Below are 21,014 nucleotides of genomic sequence, written 5' to 3' on the forward strand. Positions count from 1 at the left end.
ACAGTAGGCCCAACAAACATTTCTCAATAAAACATACCTGACAGCTCCTTCATTCTTTACACACAATCTCTGCTTTTCATCTTCTGGCACCATTTCTATATCATGTGTTTGATTCTCATCTAGTTTACATTCCTCTTCTTTGCAAGCGCCAAAGAAAGAACAACAATACTGACAATGGCTGCAAATTGCCTACAGAGCACTAGCGTTGCTTCTTCTCTTCACCTTGAAATACACAGGGTCTCTCAGTACCCTCACAGTTACATTGCTCCAGATGTCTGTGCTCGTCGGGAGCATTGCCATCTCCTCCGCGATGCCCATGTCCTCTGGCACCACAGACCCGAACACGCTATACGCGTCTCTCCACTCCTCGTGGTTCGCCAGGCTGATCATGAACTCTGGCCCTGACCCTACCCATGCAATGGATCCTCTTCTCACCGCTAAGCACCCTTCTTTCGCTATCTCCTTGAAGGCTACACCATCAACTTCCATTGTTCCTTGGAGCAACGCATATGGTGGACCAAATGCAGCCTAGTTGCACAAAAAAAAACATCCATCGTCAGGCCTACAATTCTTACCAACAGGCAAGTCCACGTGGACTTCCTTTATTATGCAATATAGTTCAAAAGGCCAGAGGCGCCATACGTTTTTTACATGCTCGCCTTTTGCATCCCACAGGTGCCCACGACCTTCAGCACGGTAGAATCTGCACCCGGCACAGTTGTGCAGACCCAATAGCTCGATGAAGTAATCCACAGAACGGGGTGCAAAATCAGGCAGCAACTGGATGCGATGAAAGTATATGTATTACAGAAAGGGACAAGAATGCAGTGGAAACCAGAAATACAGTATATTCCAGTAAGCTCAAAAGTATAAGTTGCCTTTTTGTTATGAATACGAAGCATTGAAATATGGATTATCCGGAGGAATCAGATTTCATGAAGCCAGAATTAGCTCTGCCCCAAACAAAATGTATTGTTACCTACACTGCTCGAGTGAGCAAACTAGGATAGCACAGATCACTGACGATGTATGTTTACTTGGGATGGTCTTGCTACAGAACTATCTGTAAAACTACAAAGTTAAATAAATATTTAGGCACTGGACATATTAAACTCATGAATCCCACTTAGACCAGCCATAGATCTCACAATATTTAGAAAATTCATTCAGCAGGGCGTCCCCCAATGTTTCCCTGTTTAAGCAAAAGTAAAAATTCTATGTAGCAAAGATAATTTTGTGAACAGTATATTACACGCCATGAAATGTAGGCTTAACTTTCTCAACAAGAACAGCTCATGTATTCTACCATCGATTCTCACCAATGACACTCGGTTACCACACTAACAAAGCACATGGATTGGCTACCCGCAAAGAAAAAAAAAGCACTTGGATTGGCTGGAAGAGAATCCACGAGAAACTTTTGGGTTTTGGAGAATATAAAGAGGGATAAAAATGTACTTCCCTTTCACCAATCTCAGAGAGTACTATAGCCTTAGAATTGCTAAGATAAATCGCATTCTATAAACTCTGATTAGCAGGGAAGAAACAAAACTATACCATGATTAATGAAATAAATATGAACACCACTCTAGCATCTTTCAGTTGTAATGGAACGAAAACTAAATGCCTAAAGATTGAACACCACTTAACAGCTACCCTATCTCTGCCTACATCTTACTGTTCTAGAAATCATCCCTGGATACTTCAGCACCTCCAAAATATTCTTGCCTTGCTGTAGAGACAAAGAGTACTTACTTGAATGTGAAGTGTGCCGAGATTTGTTTCCAGCCCCACGATTCCCTACATCAGATTGCCGACCTTTGAATTAATAATAGAATTCATACCATAGCAGGGAACATCATAATGAGAAGAGTAAGTTGGCATATTTGAAAATGTCTGATTCTTCTTCCTTTTGAAGCATTCCGAAATGCAGAAGCAAAGAATATAGGCATACAAATCTCTATGAAGTGCTTGGTATGCTTGGGCACAACCAGTTAACAAACCTGCAATTTTCTGAAGATTAGACCGGAAGTCCACATGACATCCTCCCCCCTTGCAATGACAGAAGGAGCCATGAGATCCTTTTGTTTCTTCAACCAGCACTGCAGTTACAGGCGTCGTCTACTTAATAGATGATGCAAAATGAGTATACAAGGAGCAGCATAGAGTAGACGACGGACCTCTCCGAACCTATTGCCGCATCTGCGCTTGTCCCCGCAGAAGACCCAGGAGTCGCACGCAGACGTGGCCCTGCAGGAGGCACAGCAGGCGGCGGCAGATGGCAGGCGGTGGTGGGAGCCCCAGTTGACCGCCGGGCCCCAGAGCTCGACGCCCTGGATGCCCGTGCAGCGGCCGGGCTCCGCGGTGGTGAGTGGTTCTCGCGCGGCCTTGGGGAAGGAGAAGTAGGCGACGGCGGCTACGAGGAGGAGGACAAGGGTGAGGGTGATGAAGGGGCCGCGGCGGCGGGCGTCGGATGGCCTGCGAAGGGAGAGGGGGAGAGGGGGAGGAGCCATCCTTGCCTATTTGGCTTGGCCGCCGGAGACAAGGAGAGAGGATCCCGTCGCCGGGCGTCCGCGTCTTCAACAAGACAAGAATCAAGACTTGATTTGATATTCCGAATCGAATGATTTAAAACCTCCCTCTCCTCTGGGTTACTTTACTGGCTGCCACTGCCCTTTTGACTAACTCAAACATTACGTACTATTCCCTCCATTCAATAAAAAATGTCTAAAGTTTGTTAAAATTTAGATGTATCTAGACATGACTTAGTGTATAAATACATTCAAATTTAGTAAAAGTTGAGAAATACTTTGTTGGACGGAGGGAAGTATGAAAATTTTGAACCTGTTCGGACATGTTATATGAATTTTTTGAGAAATTGTGGAATTTCATAACTAGTATTATTTCTTCTGTGAAATTTATCCATTTTTTGTTAAGTGTATGGTCAGTTATTCAAGAAAACATTTATGACCGGGATTTTTTGAATGTTGGCCATGACTCCACGGTCATCGACAATTGGGGCAGGAAGGAAGAGGAGCACAAAGGGGAGATGGAGGGGGAAAAAGAGGACGAAGTGAGAAAGTAGTTGTCTATCGAGGCAAGCTCGCATAGGGTATGTGAAGGTAATGGGCATCCCATTGGGCTTAATCACATGCCTAGTTGTCACGCGGAGGTGCATCAACTTGCCGTCAGATCCGACGTGACATGAAGCATGAGTGCAGTGGTGATCTATTGTGAGGAAGAAATTGATCAGGCGCAACAAGGTGGATTGGGATGATAGCAACGAGCGGAGGAGGAAGAAGATGGCAGATGGGCACAACAAGGAATGAGAAATGCCAAAGGGGCCGAGGGGACCATAAGGGGGGGGGGGGGTCTAGTGATGGATACTTCCCTAAGACCACAGTAAATTTTGCCGCACAAAAACAAAGACGACTCCACTCTGAATTGGAAGGTGTCAAGCACACGCGAACAAACAAGTAACAACAAGCTTTCTCATTGCTGGCATTCCCATCTGATACAAGGCAAGCCGTACATTTTAGTGACCGTGACTTAATTAAAATCTACTATACATCTCATTACGAAGTTAAAAATGGGTGAGAATTGGAGCCCGCTCAGCAATTTGAGATTTCAGGCTCGTCCGATCATGTTGCGGACGGTTAGGATCACTAAAACACGTAGGTTGGTAGTGCAGGAGTAGGAATGGCTTATTGTTGTCGCTAGGTGGCCAGGCCAAAACCTCGTCGCCTCAGGCGACCATGCCCGCGGCCGTCGGCTCGTAATTACTAAATCATGAAGACAAATAAGTTTTTAGCTATCTTTATCAAATAATCCCGGATAAATGGTCGCAAATCGAGTATTATTGCACAAGACGAAAAACACATTCACATGCAAGTATTTCACAGAAAGAGGCTTCACAAAACATCATCGGATTTGGCAAATTAGACGATGAGACACTAAATAGCAGAGCTCGCAAGTCGCAACAACACCTTTGTTATCCTCTTTGATAGTCCCTCTAGCTCGAGATGGGCAATGTACCTGCCTTAAGCCAACTGTTTTGCAAAAGGAAACACTTTAAAGGTTTTCTAACGCGTAACGGTAGGTAAACATTGGAGTGCAAGTCTTCGCTAGCAACAAATAAAAGAAAAGAAATTGGGTTCGTTGATTATGTACTTCCTCCGATTGAATGGAGTATTAAACTAAAAATTGTATTATTTTTCTTCACGAATTACAATTCTACGCATGCGTCTCTGGTAAACTCAGGGATTATTTTTGCAGAGGAAACGGTGCGTGCAAATGAAGCTTTGCATTTCTTTTTGGAATACAAACGGCGAAACGAGGCGACGTGTCCCCGTTGCCGACTCACCAACCAAACCAAAAGAGGCAGCAACTGGCTGGCACTAGCACTAACACGGCTTCACCTGATCTGACCACTGACGACACTGGTCCCTCTCCGCGGCGGTTGCCCGCCGGCGACGGACAGCGGCACCTGCCTATCTATCTATCCTATCTCCTCTTCCCGGCGCCCGTCCCCGCGTCTGGCTCCAGTCCGCCGGTAACCGCCCCGAACTAGGGTTCCCTTCCTTCCTCATCAGCTCTTCCCCTTTCTTCCTCCCACTACTGATTACTCTAGTAATCGCCTTTGATGCCGCCGCGACCGTGCCAATGAATAATTCGGTGGAGAGCATCAGCGTACTCTAGTGTAGCAAGAAACCTCTGGTTTCTGATTCCATTTATTTCTTTACCGTACTGCAAGCCCGGACGAAATGGGGTGCTTCCATTCCAAGCCCAGGCGACAGTACCCAGGCTACGAGGATCCCATCAGTCTCGCGTCACAGACTACATGTAAGTGACTGCTACCCATGTTGGTTCCTACATCCATTCCAACATCAATACATATTAATTTCAGTTGAAGCGGTATTTTTAGCTGTTCTGTTCTTTTCCTTTCAGTCAGCGTCAGCGAAGTCGAAGCGCTATTTGAGCTGTTCAAGAGTATTAGTGGTTCTGTTATTGATGATGGTCTCATCAACAAGGTACTACGGAGTACACCTCCTATGCATATAGTATTATTTTATTTCATTTTTCAAAACACAAGATTGCCCCGTGCACAAGTCCTTAGCAGGTCTTGCTTATTATAGTGTTGATAAATAAACTAGTGTTGGCACGCTGGTGTATCTTCGATAGAGGAGGGCTATGTGTTCCTTTCCTGACATAGTATCATTTATTAAAATTTGATCTAGTCCACTTTTTTTAAGCATCAAGTGTCATGTTTAACCATCATACAAGCTTGTAAATTGTGCTTACTTTCTATTATAATTGTGCCATAACATAAATCATGCAAGCATCATGTCAAAACAATATAATAGGAACAATTATCTATTGTTTTGGCTGGAATACTAATATTTTGAGATTTGATTCATCAAAAGTAATCAAAATTTGCTGTCGATACTGAAGAACTGCTGTCTTTTCTGTTGTGCAGGAAGAGTTCCAGCTTGCATTGTTTAAGAGCAAGAAGGACAATCTTTTTGCTAATCGGGTATTCTTTGTCCTACCATCCATCTGCGGTTTAATGTTCTTCTGAATTCTGATACTTGTTTGAAATGATGCTGGCATGCTTTCACCTATAGACTTACTGAATTTACATAACCTTTCAGATATTTGACCTTTTCGATGTCAAGAAAAGGGGGGTCATTGACTTTGCTGACTTTGTTCGAGCTCTAAATGTATTTCACCCTAGCATTCCGATGGAAGAGAAAATTGATTGTAAGTTATGATCCTGATGTTTAATTTTGGCCATTTTGATACCACAATTCTGCTCTCTATAAATTGCTATTCCTGTTTCAGTTTCCTTCAAGCTATATGATATGGACAACACAGGCTTCATTGAACGAAATGAGGTGATTTTTCGAACTCTTTTTTGCTTTCACATCTTATACAATTTTTAATTTATACTCCCAGTTAGCAAATTCATGAAAATTTAGTCTTACTGTATTTACTTTGAAATGAAATAAGATGTTATGTATACCAACAAGTTCAAACAAATTCACCCTATATCTTTTCTAGGTATGGAGTTATGGAAACAAGAGTAAGACTTGTTGCCTTGAGTTCTGTCATTGATACCATAATTTGTGCTACTGTACTGTACAGGTCAAGCAGATGCTTGTTGCTCTTCTGAGTGAATCGGAAATGAGGTTATCAGATGAAACCATTGAGACAATCCTGGACAAGGTTTGGACATATTTATCTCAAATTCTACGATGCTAATCAAGTTTCGGATAATTCTGAAATTGAAAGCCTAAAAAAGAGCCGAGACATTGGACTGATCTGGTTGGTGTTGACAGACATTTTCAGACGCTGATGTGAATCAGGATGGAAAAATAGATAGAGCAGAGTGGGAGAACTTTGTCTCACGGAATCCTTCCTTGCTGAAGATAATGACTCTTCCATACCTTAAGTAAGTTTTGCATAGCAGAATCTCTGCAGAAAAAGAGGGTAATGGTAATGTAGCAAAAGGAAATGTCAGGCATTGTGTGCCAGGAACGAATTACCTTCTTGTTTTATTAGTATGAGGTGAAGCTTGCAGATATGGTAGCTAATTGTTGCTTCTTGTTATTCTTTCAGAGACATAACGACTACATTCCCTAGCTTTGTTTTTCATTCGGAGGTTGATGATATCGTGACATGAGCAGCATGAACTGTGTGCAAAGCCCAGCGTGCCGCCGGGGAAAGAAGACACCATGTACATCTGCTATACAGTAATTTTGGTTAGCAATAATGCAAGGAGATGGTGTAGGTAGGAAGGTGTTGTTGTGAGATTAATGTCTGGTTGTTTTTGTTTGTTGTGAGATGCAATGCTATTTGGTGTTAAACAAAATGAAAAGTTGTTTGTTGTCGTCGTCTCGACCCAAACTCTTCCAATCCTGTTCCATCCATCTCATTTCCACTGACACAAGGGATAAATTACTGCCAAATCACGTTGATCCTGGCTCCAAAGGTAGCCTTCATTCATAATGGAAATGGAACGGAGAAGGCGTTTGGTGCAACTGTGTTTGAGGGGAGCTATTTTTTCTATCAAATCAAAGGTTGTCTTCTTATCATGCTCAATTTCTACCACTAAATAGCCAGGTCGTTTTCAGGTTAATTTCTACCACTAGACAAGTTGCTAATTAAACGGAGAAGGCGTTTGGTGCAACTGTGATTGAGGGGAGCTGTTTTTCTATCAAATCAAAGGTTGTCTTCTTGACAGGCTCAATTTCTGCCACTAGATAGACAGGTCCAGGTCGTTTTCAGGTTAATTTATACCACTAGACAAGTTTGTTTTTTAGAACAGACAAGTTGTTAATTACTAGCTTCAGCTTTACAGAGGCAAGTTCTAGCTTTGCTGTAGATCCAAAGACACCCTAATTTCTAGACAAGACAAGCATGAGTGTCTGATTTATGAATGGGCCGCTTTGGGCTGATTTATTACTGGGCTCAAAACGATTCTATCTTCTTCTACGAGGAGAGGGGATTTGGAATCAGAAGAATCTCTTCTTCCTCCCCTCGCCTCGCCTCGCCTCGCCGTCCGTCCGTCCAAACCCTAGCTCGCCGCAGGTGGAATAGAAATAGGTGATGGATCGCAAGCGCATCAACGACGCCCTCGACAAGCACCTTCGGAGTGAGAGGTCATCTCCCTCCACCTCCCGCGCTGGTGCTGCCAAGCTATCCTCCTCCTCCCGCGCTGTCGCTGCCAATGGTATGGGTCTCGATGTACTCTTCTCCGCCGTCTTTCTTTCGGCACGCACCCACCCGCAACCCATTCTTCTTTGCTGATTCTCAGTTTTGCTGCTTGCTCCTCGTTTGGGTCTGCAGAGCAGTTGGATTCAGACACTGAAAATAGTGCTTCTGACGGAGACGACGCGTTTTGGATTACATGGTTCTGCAACTTGAGAGGCAACGAGTTCTTTGCTGAGGTTGACGATGACTACATTCAGGATGATTTCAACCTCTGTGGCTTGAGCAATCAAGTTCCGTATTACGATCACGCGCTCGATCTCATCTTAGACCTCGAACCAGTTCAGGGTAACTTGTTTTTATTGCTTGTCTCTCTATGAATATGCCGGTTATATCACCATCGTCACTACTTTGTTCTTTCTTTCACTGTCTTGAGTACTCATCTTATTTATGTACAGGTGATGTATTTGCTGAGGAGCAAAATGAATTGATAGAGGCTTCCGCGGATATGCTTTTTGGTTTAATCCACGCTCGATACATCTTAACCACTAAGGGGTTGGCTGCAATGGTAGGTGACCATTTGGTGCTCCTTTTCAATATTGAATCACAGTACTTATTGATATGTTCCAAAACCTGAATGTTGCTGTAGCTAGAGAAGTTCAAGAACTGTGACTTTGGAAGGTGCCCTCGTGTATCATGCGGTGGCCAGCCCTGTCTTCCTGTGGGGCAAACCGATATCCCTAGGTCCAGTACAGTGAAGATATATTGTCCTAAATGTGAAGATCTCTATCATCCAAGATCAAAATACCAAGTCAGTATCCTTTTAACCGTCCTACTTGGAGAAGCATGTGTTGGATTGGTCATTTACCTGTCTGAAATATGCAACCTTCTGATATGGTAAGAATCAGAATTATGATGGTGCAAATATTGCTATTGGGCCTTTTGAACTTTACATTACACCTGTCAAACAAACTCTTTGTTCTTACAACCTGTTGCCTTTGCCATGGAGACACTGTAGATAATGGTCAATTTGCTTGTTTTTGCATCCCAGATGATTTCAATAGATTGCTCCTTTTTTACAATAACTGTGGATGCTGTAATCTTGCATCTGTACTGGCGAAGGTATTTCTGTGCTCTTCCTTGCGTGCTGCAGACCGCAGTGCGTCTGTGTTACTCTTGTATGTCCTTAAGTTATTCCAGATACCGACGGAGCCTACTTTGGGACGACGTTTCCTCATCTTTTTATGATGACCTATTCACACTTGAAGCCACAGAAACCATCGCAGCAATATATTCCCAGAATATTTGGCTTCAAGGTTCATAAGAAAACATGAAGGTGTTTGTTGACGAACTGGCGGCTGCTTGTTACATGGTGTTTTGATGGCAAACTGGCTGATGCTTTTGTTTTGAGTAGTCCTTTGGATGTTGTAAGGAACAACATTAGCACAGGATGAAAATGCGGTGCACGCCCAACAGCAGTGTCACATTTTTTGAAGGTGGTCCATTGAGAAAAGAAATCTTGAGGACCAATGAGCAACCTGCCAACATTGGAAGGCTAGAAGGGCCCAGTGAAATGGCTTCCCCTTTGTTTGATTTTGAATGTGCAAACAGCGCATCATCTGTATCCTAATGAATTTTGATCTTTGTTACCCGTTGACTAGATATTGAGTCATTATTTTTGTATTGCAACGAAGATACGTGTGTACAAGGTGAGGCAAGTACTTGTTAACCTCTTGCAAGTGAAACCTGTATGCTGCCCAGTGTCAGTTGGATGATCCCTTTTTCATGCTTATTTTGTACCTTGTGCTAGAATTAGAATGATTATGTGGAGATGAGTGAAGGAGCTCAAATGCTCCCAGATTCATTAGATAGATGATAAGACAGACCAAAGGGATGATGAATTTCGGAATGGATGTTGGCCTGTTGGGTGGGTCGAGAAGGAACTAGAAGGAAGAAGAGACAGGAGGATGGGCTTTTTTGTGTGGTTATAAAAGCAAGGCACAGGCGCCAGAGATAAGAAGGTACTGGCTCACTGTGCAGCTAGACAGCATCTAATCCATCCATTCCCTCTTCCCTACCATGTCGATGGCGCTCATGCTGAACCCAGCCCTCGGACTCGGAGGAGTTGCCGTTGCAGGAGCAGGAGCGGCAGGGGTTGGGAAGGAGAAGAAGAAGCCGAGCTCCATATCCACACCCCTCCATGGCAGCAGCATCCGGGGTCGCGGGCGTGTGGTGGTGGCTATGGCGGACATCCTTGGGGACTTCGGTGCAAGGGACCCGTTCCCGGAGGAGATCGAGAGCAACTTCGGTGAGAAGACGCTGGGGAACGTGGACACCCTGCACCGGATCCTGATCCCCACGCTGTCCGTGCTGTCCCTGTCCCGCGTGCCGCTGGACCCCAACCCGGCGGCGCTGTCCCACGAGGACGCGCGCAAGCTGCTGCACAAGGTGGTCGGATGGAGGCTCCAACAAGATACGCTCGAGTGCGTGTGGAAGGTGAGGGACGAGGCCTGCGGGCAGGAGCTCATCGCCAGGATCAACAAGGCTCTCCAGGGCGCTGCCCATGCCCCGACCACGCTCGCCTTCCACCCGCCCAACCAAGTCCTGGCGCAGCTCGGCTCTCCTTCCGTCGGCGGCCTCACCGTCAACGACTTCATCATCGCTGCCAAGATCGATCAGGTCAAGACGCAGGATCTCATCCCCAAGAAGAGAGTCTGGGCATGACATTTTTCTTCGTTTAATTCTTTCCTCGCACCAAAGTTTTGTTTGTTTGTATCATCAATCTTCAGTACGGCCGGACTACTGCTAGCTAGCATTTTGTGAAATCAAAAGCTCCATGTTAATTACCTCGCTTTCATTCATGCATGTACCGATGCTTTTTTTTTGGGGCACGGCATAAAATCCATACTCCACCGCGCGTTAGGAGTTAGGCAGAGGCAGGAACAAGGTTGGTATCTTTACTACTTCTTCTAAATAAACTTTGACTCGTTCGCTAGATCCGAACGCCTCCGTTGAGCCGTCTCTTCGTCTGAGTCGCCGCCCTCCGCCCTAGGCTCCTGGCAGACCTTGCCGTGGATCAGGCCTGGGCCTGCCCTTCTCCCTTCTCTTTCCCGTCCACGGAGGAGGCCTGGGCCTGGGACAGCCCTTCTCCCTCCTAGCCGCTGCTGCCTCCTCCTCACTTCGGGCGCCTGCCAACCTAATCCGAGCAGCGATGGCGGCGTTGGTGGCGACGAGCATGGTGCGGGAGGTGCTGGGGGCCTCCCATCGTCGAATACATCGCAACGTCCTCGCCGACCAGGTCTTCGACTTCGGCCCACCCGACGGCCACGGCATCTTCCAAACGCTCGGGGAGCTCCTCATCGACGTGCGCTGCGTCTACGGCAGGGAGCACTGCCTCTAGGTGAAGAAAGCTCCTCCCTGCCGCGATTCCGCTTTGGCTGCCCCAATTTTGTTGATTACCACTTCAATTTGGCGACGGGTTCCAGCAACGGGACGATAAGGATCGGCTGCTATGAACTCTTGGTTGTTACATTTTTGCAATCGCTTGGTTGTGCTCGCTATGAATTCGTCAGTAGTTCCAGGTGAGCCATTTGTTTTTCCCTTTTTTGTGTTTTCCTCCTATACGATGGATATGCATTGGGAGAAAGATGCCTTACATGCTTCTGAAAACAATTAAGGCTTGTTTTCAACCGTAGTAATTTGGTTTGACCGTTATTCATGTACAACGAAGATATGGTAAAGTGGGAGAGGGGAAGCTCCAGGTGCTTCTGGTGATTTGACAGGTGCAGATAGACACAAGTTTCACGTATCAGTTTTTCTTACTCTTCAGAGAACAGCTTGCAGATTTGCATTTCATTTTATTTTGGGTAAGCTCTACCATTCTGTGTTTCCATTGTGATGGACAGGTGATTTTGATTTGAAATAATTTATTTGGATAAGCATCAATCAATTTCGTGATGATTTGGTTTAATAATTTATTAATTTTGGTTCTGAGTTATTTTATATTTCATTATTTCCACATAAGGGTAGCCACTGCATACTTCATATACGGAGTATAAGGGAAAAAAGATTGTTGGGAAGCTTGCCACATTGCTCATGCACTCAAAACTACTTGGGTAAACACCTGTTGTGCCATTGTTGGTTCAGAAGCATGCCCTCAGCAGCCTCCTATATAACAGCGTCGACGATTAACTCATGCCATATATTTTTTCCACCATTCATGAGATGAAATATTTTGGAGTAGTAATTATGTTGAGAAAGATCCCATCATCTATGCAGTACAAGTTGCTAGCTTTGCTCATATCATCTTGTTGTTACTATATTCTGTTCATGAAATTACTTTGTGTTTGATTTGTACCTTTTTGAATACAATAGAAGGTAACAGTGGTTGCATATGTCGTCTCATTATCCAATGAAGGGATCAGGTAGTTCCTGGAATATTATCTCTTCACAACCATCTGAATATTATCCCTCAATCTTTGCCGCTCGTGATCTTATTCTGCTTCTAACACTCTGAAAGAGAGCCTCAATATTCAGATTAGCACCAGTAGTAGAGGGTTAATAGAGAGTTGAATGCTCAAGCCTGTAGCATTCAATCCCTTGAAGAAAGCATATGCATAGCAATTATAGGTACAGAATGGTACAACATCTAGATAGGGAGTGTTTGTGTTATTAAGGAGGTTGAGCTTTTATCCTGAGCGAGCACCACTGGTATAGGAAATGACTGAGTAAACAACTGTATTTTTGTGCTCGAATATCTTACCATTTCTCCAATTTCAAAATGTGCCAGAGTAGAAGATGTAACAAGCATCTGACGGAGAACTAACTAACTTTTGTCGGCATCCTAGGTGAGAGGTAAGGATTATAGCTTTACATCTCCATTTTAGTACCGGTCCTGAAATCTAGGTGAGATTAAGCAATGTAGCTTTAGTATAGGAACGAAAGAAGAAGAAAAAGGTGCTCATAAATTTGGGAGGACTTAAAGTGAGCAAAGAGTTCCGAGATAACATGAATCATTCTGTGAAGTCTGAACTCATATAATATTTGCAAGCAAGTAAGTTAACAGGTGCAAATACAGATCTGAACTTTTGGTAAAACATTTCTTTTTTTAATCAATCTGGTGATGCTCATAGGGGGGGAAGAAATTAATACTTCAGTAAATACAGAGGTGTTTTGAGCAAACATTAGGATTACTTCTAGAAGCTAATAGTACATGATTCTATATATTATTAATTAGAACAACTAATTGGCCTAAATTAGATATGTAGCTATGTTGTACAAATCTGAAATAAAACAATTTTAATTGGATGCCTTCACCATCCCATCGCTTCTGTGTGCCCTGTCATGCAAACCAAGCATGCTATCCATTTCCTTCATTAATATGAACAAGCCGTGCCATGCTATTCAGTGATGAATACTACTTATCTACTAATTAACTTCCCTACTTCATGGTGTTGACAAATTAGTTAGTGATTTTCAGGGCCTCCTTCCAAGTCTTCTGAACGTGTTTTTGGGTGCATGAAAGTGTGCATTAGGTATCTTGGAATTCACTCGTTCACGTGTGTATGTTGTCGAGCTGATCCCAGCAATGGCCGAGTGGATATGGAGGCCGAGACAACTATTGGTCATGGAGGCCGGATGCAAGCTCACGATTCCCAGAGCAATACAATACTACCGGCTCATCTCAACCGAGCTTCCAAACATGATCTTGAGCCTTCCAGTCTTATTACTTGCGTCAACATATCACATCCTAGACCATGTCAATAACTTTTTTTTCAATGAAGATGTTAATAATCTAGATAATATTTTATAGCAGATGTGTGGTGTGATTATATAGAAATACAATGTGATTCCGTAGCATCGATGCTACGGACGCCTTGCTAGCATGGAGTAAAATTCTGAAGCAGGACACGTACGCCCACCACGGAGCAATATATCTCGGTCGGCGGCATAGGTACACAGGGGCGGAAGCGACGATCGAGCGGCATGCGCTGCTCAGGCGATCGATGCAGCGGCCACCAGGACCATCTATTTTTCCTTGCTTGTTGGACCTTGACCTTGGGCAGGTGCCCGCGCCCTGTCAGAGTGTCCGTACCAGTTGCGGCCCAAACGTACAGTAATTGCTAAAGAGATTGGGAGGTACGTAGTAGTACAACAGCTGAACAGAGATACCAGTATGACTCCAGTACAATCTAATGAATTTGCATCTTCTCCCTCCCAATTCTCTGCTGCTGCTGTTTTGGGGAGGACTTCCAGCCAATCCCTTTATCACTAGTACAAAGGAGCAATCGCGCTAAGTAAACAGGATGTAAACAAGAGCCTATATATACAGTGTTGGATCTGGAGCGAACATGACGTCGTTTATGCGGTGGATGCCAATGTCAGAAATGGGTTCGATAGGCGTCTCTGCTTCTTCTTGTTGCTGTGTTATTGGGTTGGTGACGGTGCGTTCACGACTGTAGTCGTCTGAAACTCAAGGAAATGAGTTTCACGCAGGCAGCAGGGTGAATCAAGGGGGTACTAAAAAACCAACCTGCGATGGTGCTGAATGAAGTCGGGGGAGGAGTGGCGAGGAAGTTGGACCCCATGTAGATGAGCATCGACAGCGCCACCGCCACCACCGCCAACGTCGGCACCGCCAAAGCCCAATACCTGACACCATTTCCTTTCCTTTCCTTTAGGCTTTTTTTGAACACACAGAAGAAGAAGGAGAAGAAGCAAGACAAGAGACTCTACTTACTTGGTCGGGTAGTATGTGATTCCCATGGAGTGGAGGCAGGTCTCCGGCGTGTAAGCCCAGACCAGGTACACGCCGGTGGCGATGACGGTGGTGATGGATCCCACGAAGCCGTACACCTCCGACGGCTTAGGACCCGTGCCCAACCGATTCGCCTCATGCCGTTGGGGTTCTCGTTTCGGGTTCCGGAGGAGGCTCCGCGTCTGCTGCCGAGGGCTCCGGACCACCAACGGCGGCGGCGACTCCATGCTCTTTCTTGTTGGGCACAGACAGGAGACTTTTTACAGGGGAGAAAGAGCGAGCACTAGCAGGCCCTTTTTCTTTGTATTATTGGGCTCTCCATCACTTGTGTTGTTCACATATGGGCCTTCTACTCTCTTCCTCTCTCCCACAGTCCGCGAAGAAAACGACGAAAACGCCTCCACACACGGCGGGCAGGGGCGGGGCGGCGGGCTGAGGAAGAGGAAGAGGAAAAGGAGGATGCCGTCGCGCCCGTCGTCGTCGAGGCGGCCGGTCTCCAAATCCAGATCCAAACCCCTGTGGTCCGAGCCACCTCCCGGCCTCTTCCCCACCGGTGCCCACGACTTCCTCCGCCTGCTCGCCGTGCTCGCCATCGCCGCCGCAGCAGCCGCAGCCTGCAGCCTCCTCAGCCGCCGCCCCAACCCCTTCTGCGACTCCCAACAACACTATGACCCCGCCTACGGTCAATTTCCTCCCTTGCTTTCTCCACACCTACAGCACTAGTACTGCTAGTCTGGCCTCCGGACTTGTCAATTTATTGACCCTAGCTTCTCCCTGTGGTGTGCAGATTCATGTGAACCCTGCCCTCAAAACGGGCGCTGCGTACACGGTAAGCTCGAGTGTCTCCAGGGATTCAAGAAATATGGCAAGATATGCGTAGAGGATGGCTTGCTCACCCAAACTGCTAACAAGATCGTACTGCCCCCCTCTTACTTGCCTCGTCTTTTTTCCTACACCAAAATCACATTACACACACTAACTAACCTCTACACTACTTGTTATTGTAGTCAGACTTGCTACGGCTCACAATTTGCGATGAACATGCCCGTGCTTTATGTGGACAATCTGGCAAAATCTTGGTACTGCCTTTTCAGCTTTTTCTCAATATATATACACTTCTTCACTAAGATTATAGCCACATCTAATCCTGTTTCCTCACTTTCAGTTCCAACAACTTGATATCTCAAACTTGGCTGATGATCTATTATCCAAGGACCATGCTCACCTAAGCGATGATGGAATTAAACTTGTAAAAGATAGGGTGCTGGAGAGTGCACATGGCTTTTTAGAGATGGTGCCGACTTATAATAAGTATGCTTCATCACAGCTTCCTTCCCCTCAAAGTGATGCGTGTTAGACACCTTGACAGATTTGTGAACTCATTCTCTCTTCTTTTTTTTCCCATTTAGAGTCGAAGCGAAATGTCCAGAGCTGGTTGCAGAGCTTCACAGGCCCCTGAGTTGTCAAGTTCGTCAATGGATCTTTAGGAATATCATCTCTGTGGTGACCTCTTGTATCCTGGTACGTTTGGAATATTGCCATTTTAGACAAACATCTATTTTAAAGGCATCTCGAATGATGATAAAACCCTAGTTTGCAGCGCTGCTCTGGATTCTATGGAGCATTTACCACAGAAGAGCGTTTTCAAAGAGAGCTGAGCAAATATACGAGCAGGTATGCTTTCTTATTGTTACACTCTTTCAGGTGATAACAATAAGCAACACAATCAGTGTTTCAGGTGTGCTCTTGCCTCTTATTTGAACCTTTTTGTGTTGACATCTAGTAGGTGTGTGAAATCCTTGAAGATAATGCAATGAATGCTAAGATTGGCAACTCTGAATGTGAGCCTTGGGTGGTCACCTCTTGGTTGCGTGATCATCTACTAGTTACTCGAGAGAGAAGGAACGCTGTCCTGTGGAAGAAGGTACATAGTTTGCATTATATTTCAGTTGTGCTGGTATGCATTATTACACTCTCCATGTACGGCAAACTCATTTTCTTCGTTTTCCCTGTTGTGCTATTATCTTGGCATAGGTGGAAGAACTGATACTGGAAGATTCTCGAATAGATCAGTATCAGAAAGTGATCAAGGGAGAGTCCAAAGTAGTGTTTGAGTGGCAAGGTAGAAACATTAATTCTTCCTCCCCTGTTCGGATGTTGTAGAGCACTAGCAGTATTCATATGTTAGAACTAGCAACATCGCTGAATGAGTTGACAACAAATGTGGTTTATTTCAGCTAGTGGGTCGCTGAGTGGAAAGATTAAGAAGATGCAGCAGGGTGAGGGTGGTATATCAAGGAGGAGCAAAGGTGTTGGTGCCATAAGACTTGGTGAAGAAATGGATGGGTCCGCCGACGCCGTAGTGAAGGACTGTTGTACACGTAAAGAAGGTACAGTAGTAGTGAGGCTTTGATGACGTAAGAAGCAAGATTATTAATTTGGTGGTGTACGTGTATATGGTACGATGTACTCCATCAATCAGGACCTCTTAAGTTGTTGCTTGTATGTTGTTGTGGTGGTGAATGGTGCTAGTATGTTTTTCTTTCTCTGCGTTTCTGAGACGCATACACATAGGCATCCCTGAAGAAAACAAAAGAAAAGAAAAGCGATACTGCTGACTTGCAATCAGGGGGAGAAGGAAGGAAGGATGTATCATTGGAAGATGCTGCTGACAGAGGAATCGTCGTGCACACGCCATATGGTTTCGCCGAGGAGGTTGGCGACGGAGAGGACGGTGAGCTGCGGGAAGCGTTGGTGTTCCGGCACTGGGACGGTGTTGGTGATGATCACCTCCTGGAAGAGGCCACCGGAGAGCCTCTCGACAGCGGGAGGGCTGAGCACGGCGTGGGTGCTGCAGGCGTACACGGCTCTGGCCCCTTCCCTGTGCAGCAGCTCTGCCCCCTTGGCCATGGTCCCCGCCGTGTCGATCATGTCGTCCACCATCACGGCCACTTTCCCCTTGACGTCGCCGATGAGATTCATCACCTCCGCCTGGTTGTGGCCCAGCCGCCTTTTGTCGACGATGGCCAGCGGCGCGTCGGACAGCTTCTTGGCGAAGGCGCGCGCCCTGGCGACTCCCCCCACGTCGGGCGAGACGACGACGACGTCGTTGGGGCAGATGGTCTTGCTGGCCAGGTAGTCGAGAATGACGGGCTGGCCATAGACGTGGTCGACGGGGATGTCGAAGTAGCCGATGGACTGGCCCGAGTGGAGGTCGCAGGCGAGCACGCGGTGGGCGCCGGCGTGGGTGATTAGGTTGGCGACGAGCTTGGCGGCGATGGACTCGCGGCCCTGCATCTTGCGGTCGGCCCTGGCGTAGCCAAAGTAGGGGATGACGGCGGTGATGGTCTTGGCGGAGGCGCGGCGGCAGGCGTCGATCATGATGAGGAGCTCCATCAGGTTCTCGTTGGCGGGAGGGCACGTCGGCTGCACCAGGAACACGTCGCACCCCCGGACGCTCTCCTGCAGCTGCACGTACAGCTCCCCGTCCGCGAACCGCTTCATCTTGATCCTGCCAAGCTCCATCCCCAGGTAGCAAGCGATCTCCTCCGACAGCCCGGGGTTGGCCGTGCCCGAGAAGATGCGGAGCCGACTTGGGATGCTATTGCTAGCGGACGGAAGGAGCAGCCTGTAATCCTCCTGCTGGTACATGTTGCCCGTCCCGCTGCTGCATCTCCGCCGAAACAGACAAGGAGAAGGAGCCGGCGCTATCGAGAGAGTCGAGGAGGAGGAGCACGGACTAGGGACTGGAGCAGGAGGCCATGGCATTGCGCTCGTATTGTGTCCGTCCAGTCCTCCGGATAAGGCAAGGAGGTATTATCACTGGGCCTCGACTGCTCTTCCCTCCCACGGAGCGCTATTATCATCACTTGTTCGATCCGCTGAAATGTACGTTTCTCTTGTAAATAAAAACACGGTCTATTTCAAGTCGACCGACGTCGCAGGTTTCACCTGCCTATACCTCTTGGCAAGCACCACGAACGCCACCAGATCCACCGCATCAAGCACCGCTATAAGAAAGAAGAACCTGTCCACATGGCCTTTGTTCAGATCTTCAGGTATCCACCCGTGGGATCCGTCCCCTCCTCTGCAGCTGATGGCCATCACCAGAGTGACAATCAGGCTGCTCGCGTAGCTCCCAGCTGACATGGACGCCACGGCCAGCGCGCTTCCAAGGCTTCTCATGCCATCTGGGAGCTGGTCATTGAAGAACTCTGTCATGGTCACATACATGAACACCTCCGATGCGCCCATCAGCAGGTATTGAGGGATTTGCCATAGGACGCTTAGGCTGCCGGCATGCTTCAGTCTCTGCCGCTCTACCATCCCAGCCGTCACCATCGCTGCTGCTGATATGATGAGACCGATGCCCATCCTCTCAAGTTCGCTCGGCTCCCTTGATCTCTTGGACAAGGGTTTCGCGATGCAGAATCTGTATATGAAGACGAATGCTGTTATGCCCACGATCTCAAATATGCTGACGCCTGCGGGTGGGATTCTGAACTTGGAGATGGTGTTGTCCATGGCTCGTGCTTGTTCGACGAACACCGACGTCATCTGCGAGTATGCAGTTGAGTAAATGATGCTGCACAGCCATATGGGAACCAGACGCAGGATGCATTTCACTTGTTCCACTTGAGTAACCGTGCAGAGGCTCAACGGCTTGGATGGCGGCTGCGTGGATGGCTCTCTCATCACCGCTGCCTTGTCCAAACACCTGGGAAAAAGATCAGAATGAATATACATGCCTCCATCTCGTTCTGAATCTCATGTATATGAATACTCATGCAGTAAGAGCTAGCTAAGGTACCTGTAGTCTGGTGTGTGTAGTATCTTTCTGCCTCCATTGCTGCTGTCAGTTCCATGGACCTCGTACAGTTCTTCTGCTTGCTTTGGAGTGTTCAGGTGCCTGTTTTTTATTGCAGCAACAACCACTTGGGAAACAGTCACGACAGGATTCTCACTGGTGAGGAAGTGCCTGAACCTCAAGGTTCCAACGGCAAACAGGGCAAGACCGAGGAAAGCTGCAAGTGTGGAGATTGCAAAGGCAGTTGTCCACTTTCCCTGGTCCTCGATGTACGTGAGTAAAGTGACGGAGAGCAGGCTGCCAAGGTTATTGGCGAGGAAGAAGTAGCCATAGAAGGCGTTCTTTGATTCCCTTTCCCCCGTGTCCTCCTCATCAAACTGATCAGCACCGAAGGTTGTGATGGCAGGCTGGTAGGCTCCGTTCCCTAGTGCGATTTGGTATATGGACACGTAGAATATGACCGTCTCTGCTTTACTGGGTAAGCTGCAGTTGTTTTTCATGCCCTCTCCCGATCCGGAGTCGCAGCTGTATTTATGGAGGAAGAAATAGGAGGCTATGGAGAGCTCCACCATTCCCTGTGTCATGTCAATTTAATGATCAGCACCGATTTTGATATGCCTGAAATTAATTATGCTGATTAATGTGGGGGGATTCTTTTTTTTCTTTTTTAATTTCTTACGGCGAGGAAGAGCAGCTGGAAGATGATGCAAGCTTTGTATCTTCCCCAGTAGGAGTCGGCAATGAGAGCACCGATGATGGAGAAGACGTATGTGGTGCCAGACCAGTTGCTGACATGGTTGGCCGCATCGGCGTTGTCCTGCCTCATCACCACCCTCATGAAGGTCACCAGGTTCGTCCCGATTCCACTCACTGCTAATGTCGCGAGCGCCTGGTTCACTGCCTTCCAAAATGCCATGTGAGGTAAGTTAATTTGACTTTTATTTTGGCTCCCTATTCCATTCCAGAAATGGAGGACATTAAATTGTGCTTCATCTACTCAATAAACTACTCTTGCAGAGGAACCACATTCATAGTGAGAAAAAAGGTGTGTTTTCTAGTAAGAAATAAAACTTCTCAAATATCAGTGGATTAAGCTTTGAGGATCATTGCTCTTCCACGTACTATCGTTGGATTAAAATTAGATGGACAAACACATCAGTTGATGTCTAACAAAAAAAACAAAAAAACAGGCGACTTCTCTATGGGAAGTAAAAATAAATGGTATTCGATCCGTGTTTGCATGGTGACAAGGAGTAAACAAGAAACGCATACTAGCTAGTCCACACACACACAAAAAAAAAAAAAAACTTACGCAGGATGAGGAAGCCGGCAAACCATCCACCCGATTTGGCTCTCACGCAGCGCATGCCGTTCCAATCCACGGACCCATCCCTCGTCGTCTCTTCTCCTTGATGCCCCACCTGCTCCCTCGCATCCGCCGCAATCTCCTGCTGATTCATATATGATCGATTCCCCCACACCCCGCAAAAAAATAAAGATCGATTCCGAGGTGAAATGAAATTACCTACTAGCTAGGCTTGCATATGTATACGATTTAGACATACCTCCATGATGCCGATCGATGATACAACGCCAAGCTCGACCACTCCTCTCTAGCTTGTTTTGCGTGCACCTGCAGATCGATCTCCTTCCTCTTGAAAGGCGAATATCAAGGATGCGCGCCTGCCCTCTTGGTCTTGGAGTACTAATGCTTGTGGACTGCTCGTACTAGCCAGCCAG

At 46.6% G+C, this 21,014-nt stretch overlaps 6 protein-coding genes across 6 annotated transcripts; 4 read left to right on the forward strand and 2 right to left on the reverse strand.

Moving 5' to 3' along the window:
• Positions 1-19: 19 nt before the first annotated feature.
• On the reverse strand, positions 20-2,619 carry LOC100821550. Its single transcript, XM_003559002.4, has 5 exons — positions 2,181-2,619; positions 2,004-2,102; positions 1,756-1,800; positions 643-780; positions 20-528 (listed from the first exon to the last, which is right to left on the reverse strand). Exons 1-5 carry the CDS (start codon positions 2,511-2,513, stop codon positions 190-192), a joined length of 954 nt encoding a protein of 317 aa, XP_003559050.1. The 5' UTR covers positions 2,514-2,619; the 3' UTR covers positions 20-189.
• A 1,734-nt stretch (positions 2,620-4,353) lies between these two features.
• On the forward strand, positions 4,354-6,915 carry LOC100821249 (calcineurin B-like protein 1). The gene is made up of 8 exons (XM_003559001.4): positions 4,354-4,842; positions 4,948-5,030; positions 5,477-5,533; positions 5,652-5,760; positions 5,842-5,894; positions 6,145-6,225; positions 6,339-6,451; positions 6,619-6,915. The coding sequence occupies exons 1-8, from the start codon at positions 4,764-4,766 to the stop codon at positions 6,680-6,682; spliced, it is 639 nt and encodes a 212-aa protein (XP_003559049.1). The 5' UTR covers positions 4,354-4,763; the 3' UTR covers positions 6,683-6,915.
• Positions 6,916-7,430: 515 nt separating this feature from the next.
• LOC100821861 (putative casein kinase II subunit beta-4) lies at positions 7,431-9,500 on the forward strand. Its single transcript, XM_003559003.4, has 5 exons — positions 7,431-7,732; positions 7,849-8,058; positions 8,169-8,278; positions 8,360-8,525; positions 8,911-9,500. Exons 1-5 carry the CDS (start codon positions 7,609-7,611, stop codon positions 9,042-9,044), a joined length of 744 nt encoding a protein of 247 aa, XP_003559051.1. The 5' UTR covers positions 7,431-7,608; the 3' UTR covers positions 9,045-9,500.
• Positions 9,501-9,709: 209 nt separating this feature from the next.
• LOC100822169 (probable pterin-4-alpha-carbinolamine dehydratase, chloroplastic) lies at positions 9,710-10,567 on the forward strand. The gene has a single exon (XM_003559004.4). It carries the CDS (start codon positions 9,790-9,792, stop codon positions 10,432-10,434), a length of 645 nt encoding a protein of 214 aa, XP_003559052.1. The 5' UTR covers positions 9,710-9,789; the 3' UTR covers positions 10,435-10,567.
• A 3,866-nt stretch (positions 10,568-14,433) lies between these two features.
• On the forward strand, positions 14,434-17,010 carry LOC100842207. The gene is made up of 9 exons (XM_010231066.3): positions 14,434-15,149; positions 15,255-15,382; positions 15,475-15,546; positions 15,633-15,778; positions 15,877-15,988; positions 16,061-16,141; positions 16,254-16,391; positions 16,502-16,589; positions 16,705-17,010. Exons 1-9 carry the CDS (start codon positions 14,531-14,533, stop codon positions 16,878-16,880), a joined length of 1,560 nt encoding a protein of 519 aa, XP_010229368.1. The 5' UTR covers positions 14,434-14,530; the 3' UTR covers positions 16,881-17,010.
• On the reverse strand, positions 16,975-20,749 carry LOC104581906 (protein NRT1/ PTR FAMILY 7.2). Its single transcript, XM_010231065.3, has 5 exons — positions 20,587-20,749; positions 19,954-20,171; positions 19,278-19,849; positions 18,401-19,184; positions 16,975-18,283 (listed from the first exon to the last, which is right to left on the reverse strand). Exons 1-5 carry the CDS (start codon positions 20,732-20,734, stop codon positions 17,120-17,122), a joined length of 2,886 nt encoding a protein of 961 aa, XP_010229367.2. The 5' UTR covers positions 20,735-20,749; the 3' UTR covers positions 16,975-17,119.
• Positions 20,750-21,014: the final 265 nt, after the last annotated feature.

Source organism: Brachypodium distachyon, chromosome 1 (assembly GCF_000005505.3).
Source record: "Brachypodium distachyon strain Bd21 chromosome 1, Brachypodium_distachyon_v3.0, whole genome shotgun sequence".
Classification (NCBI taxonomy): Eukaryota; Viridiplantae; Streptophyta; class Magnoliopsida; order Poales; family Poaceae; genus Brachypodium; species Brachypodium distachyon.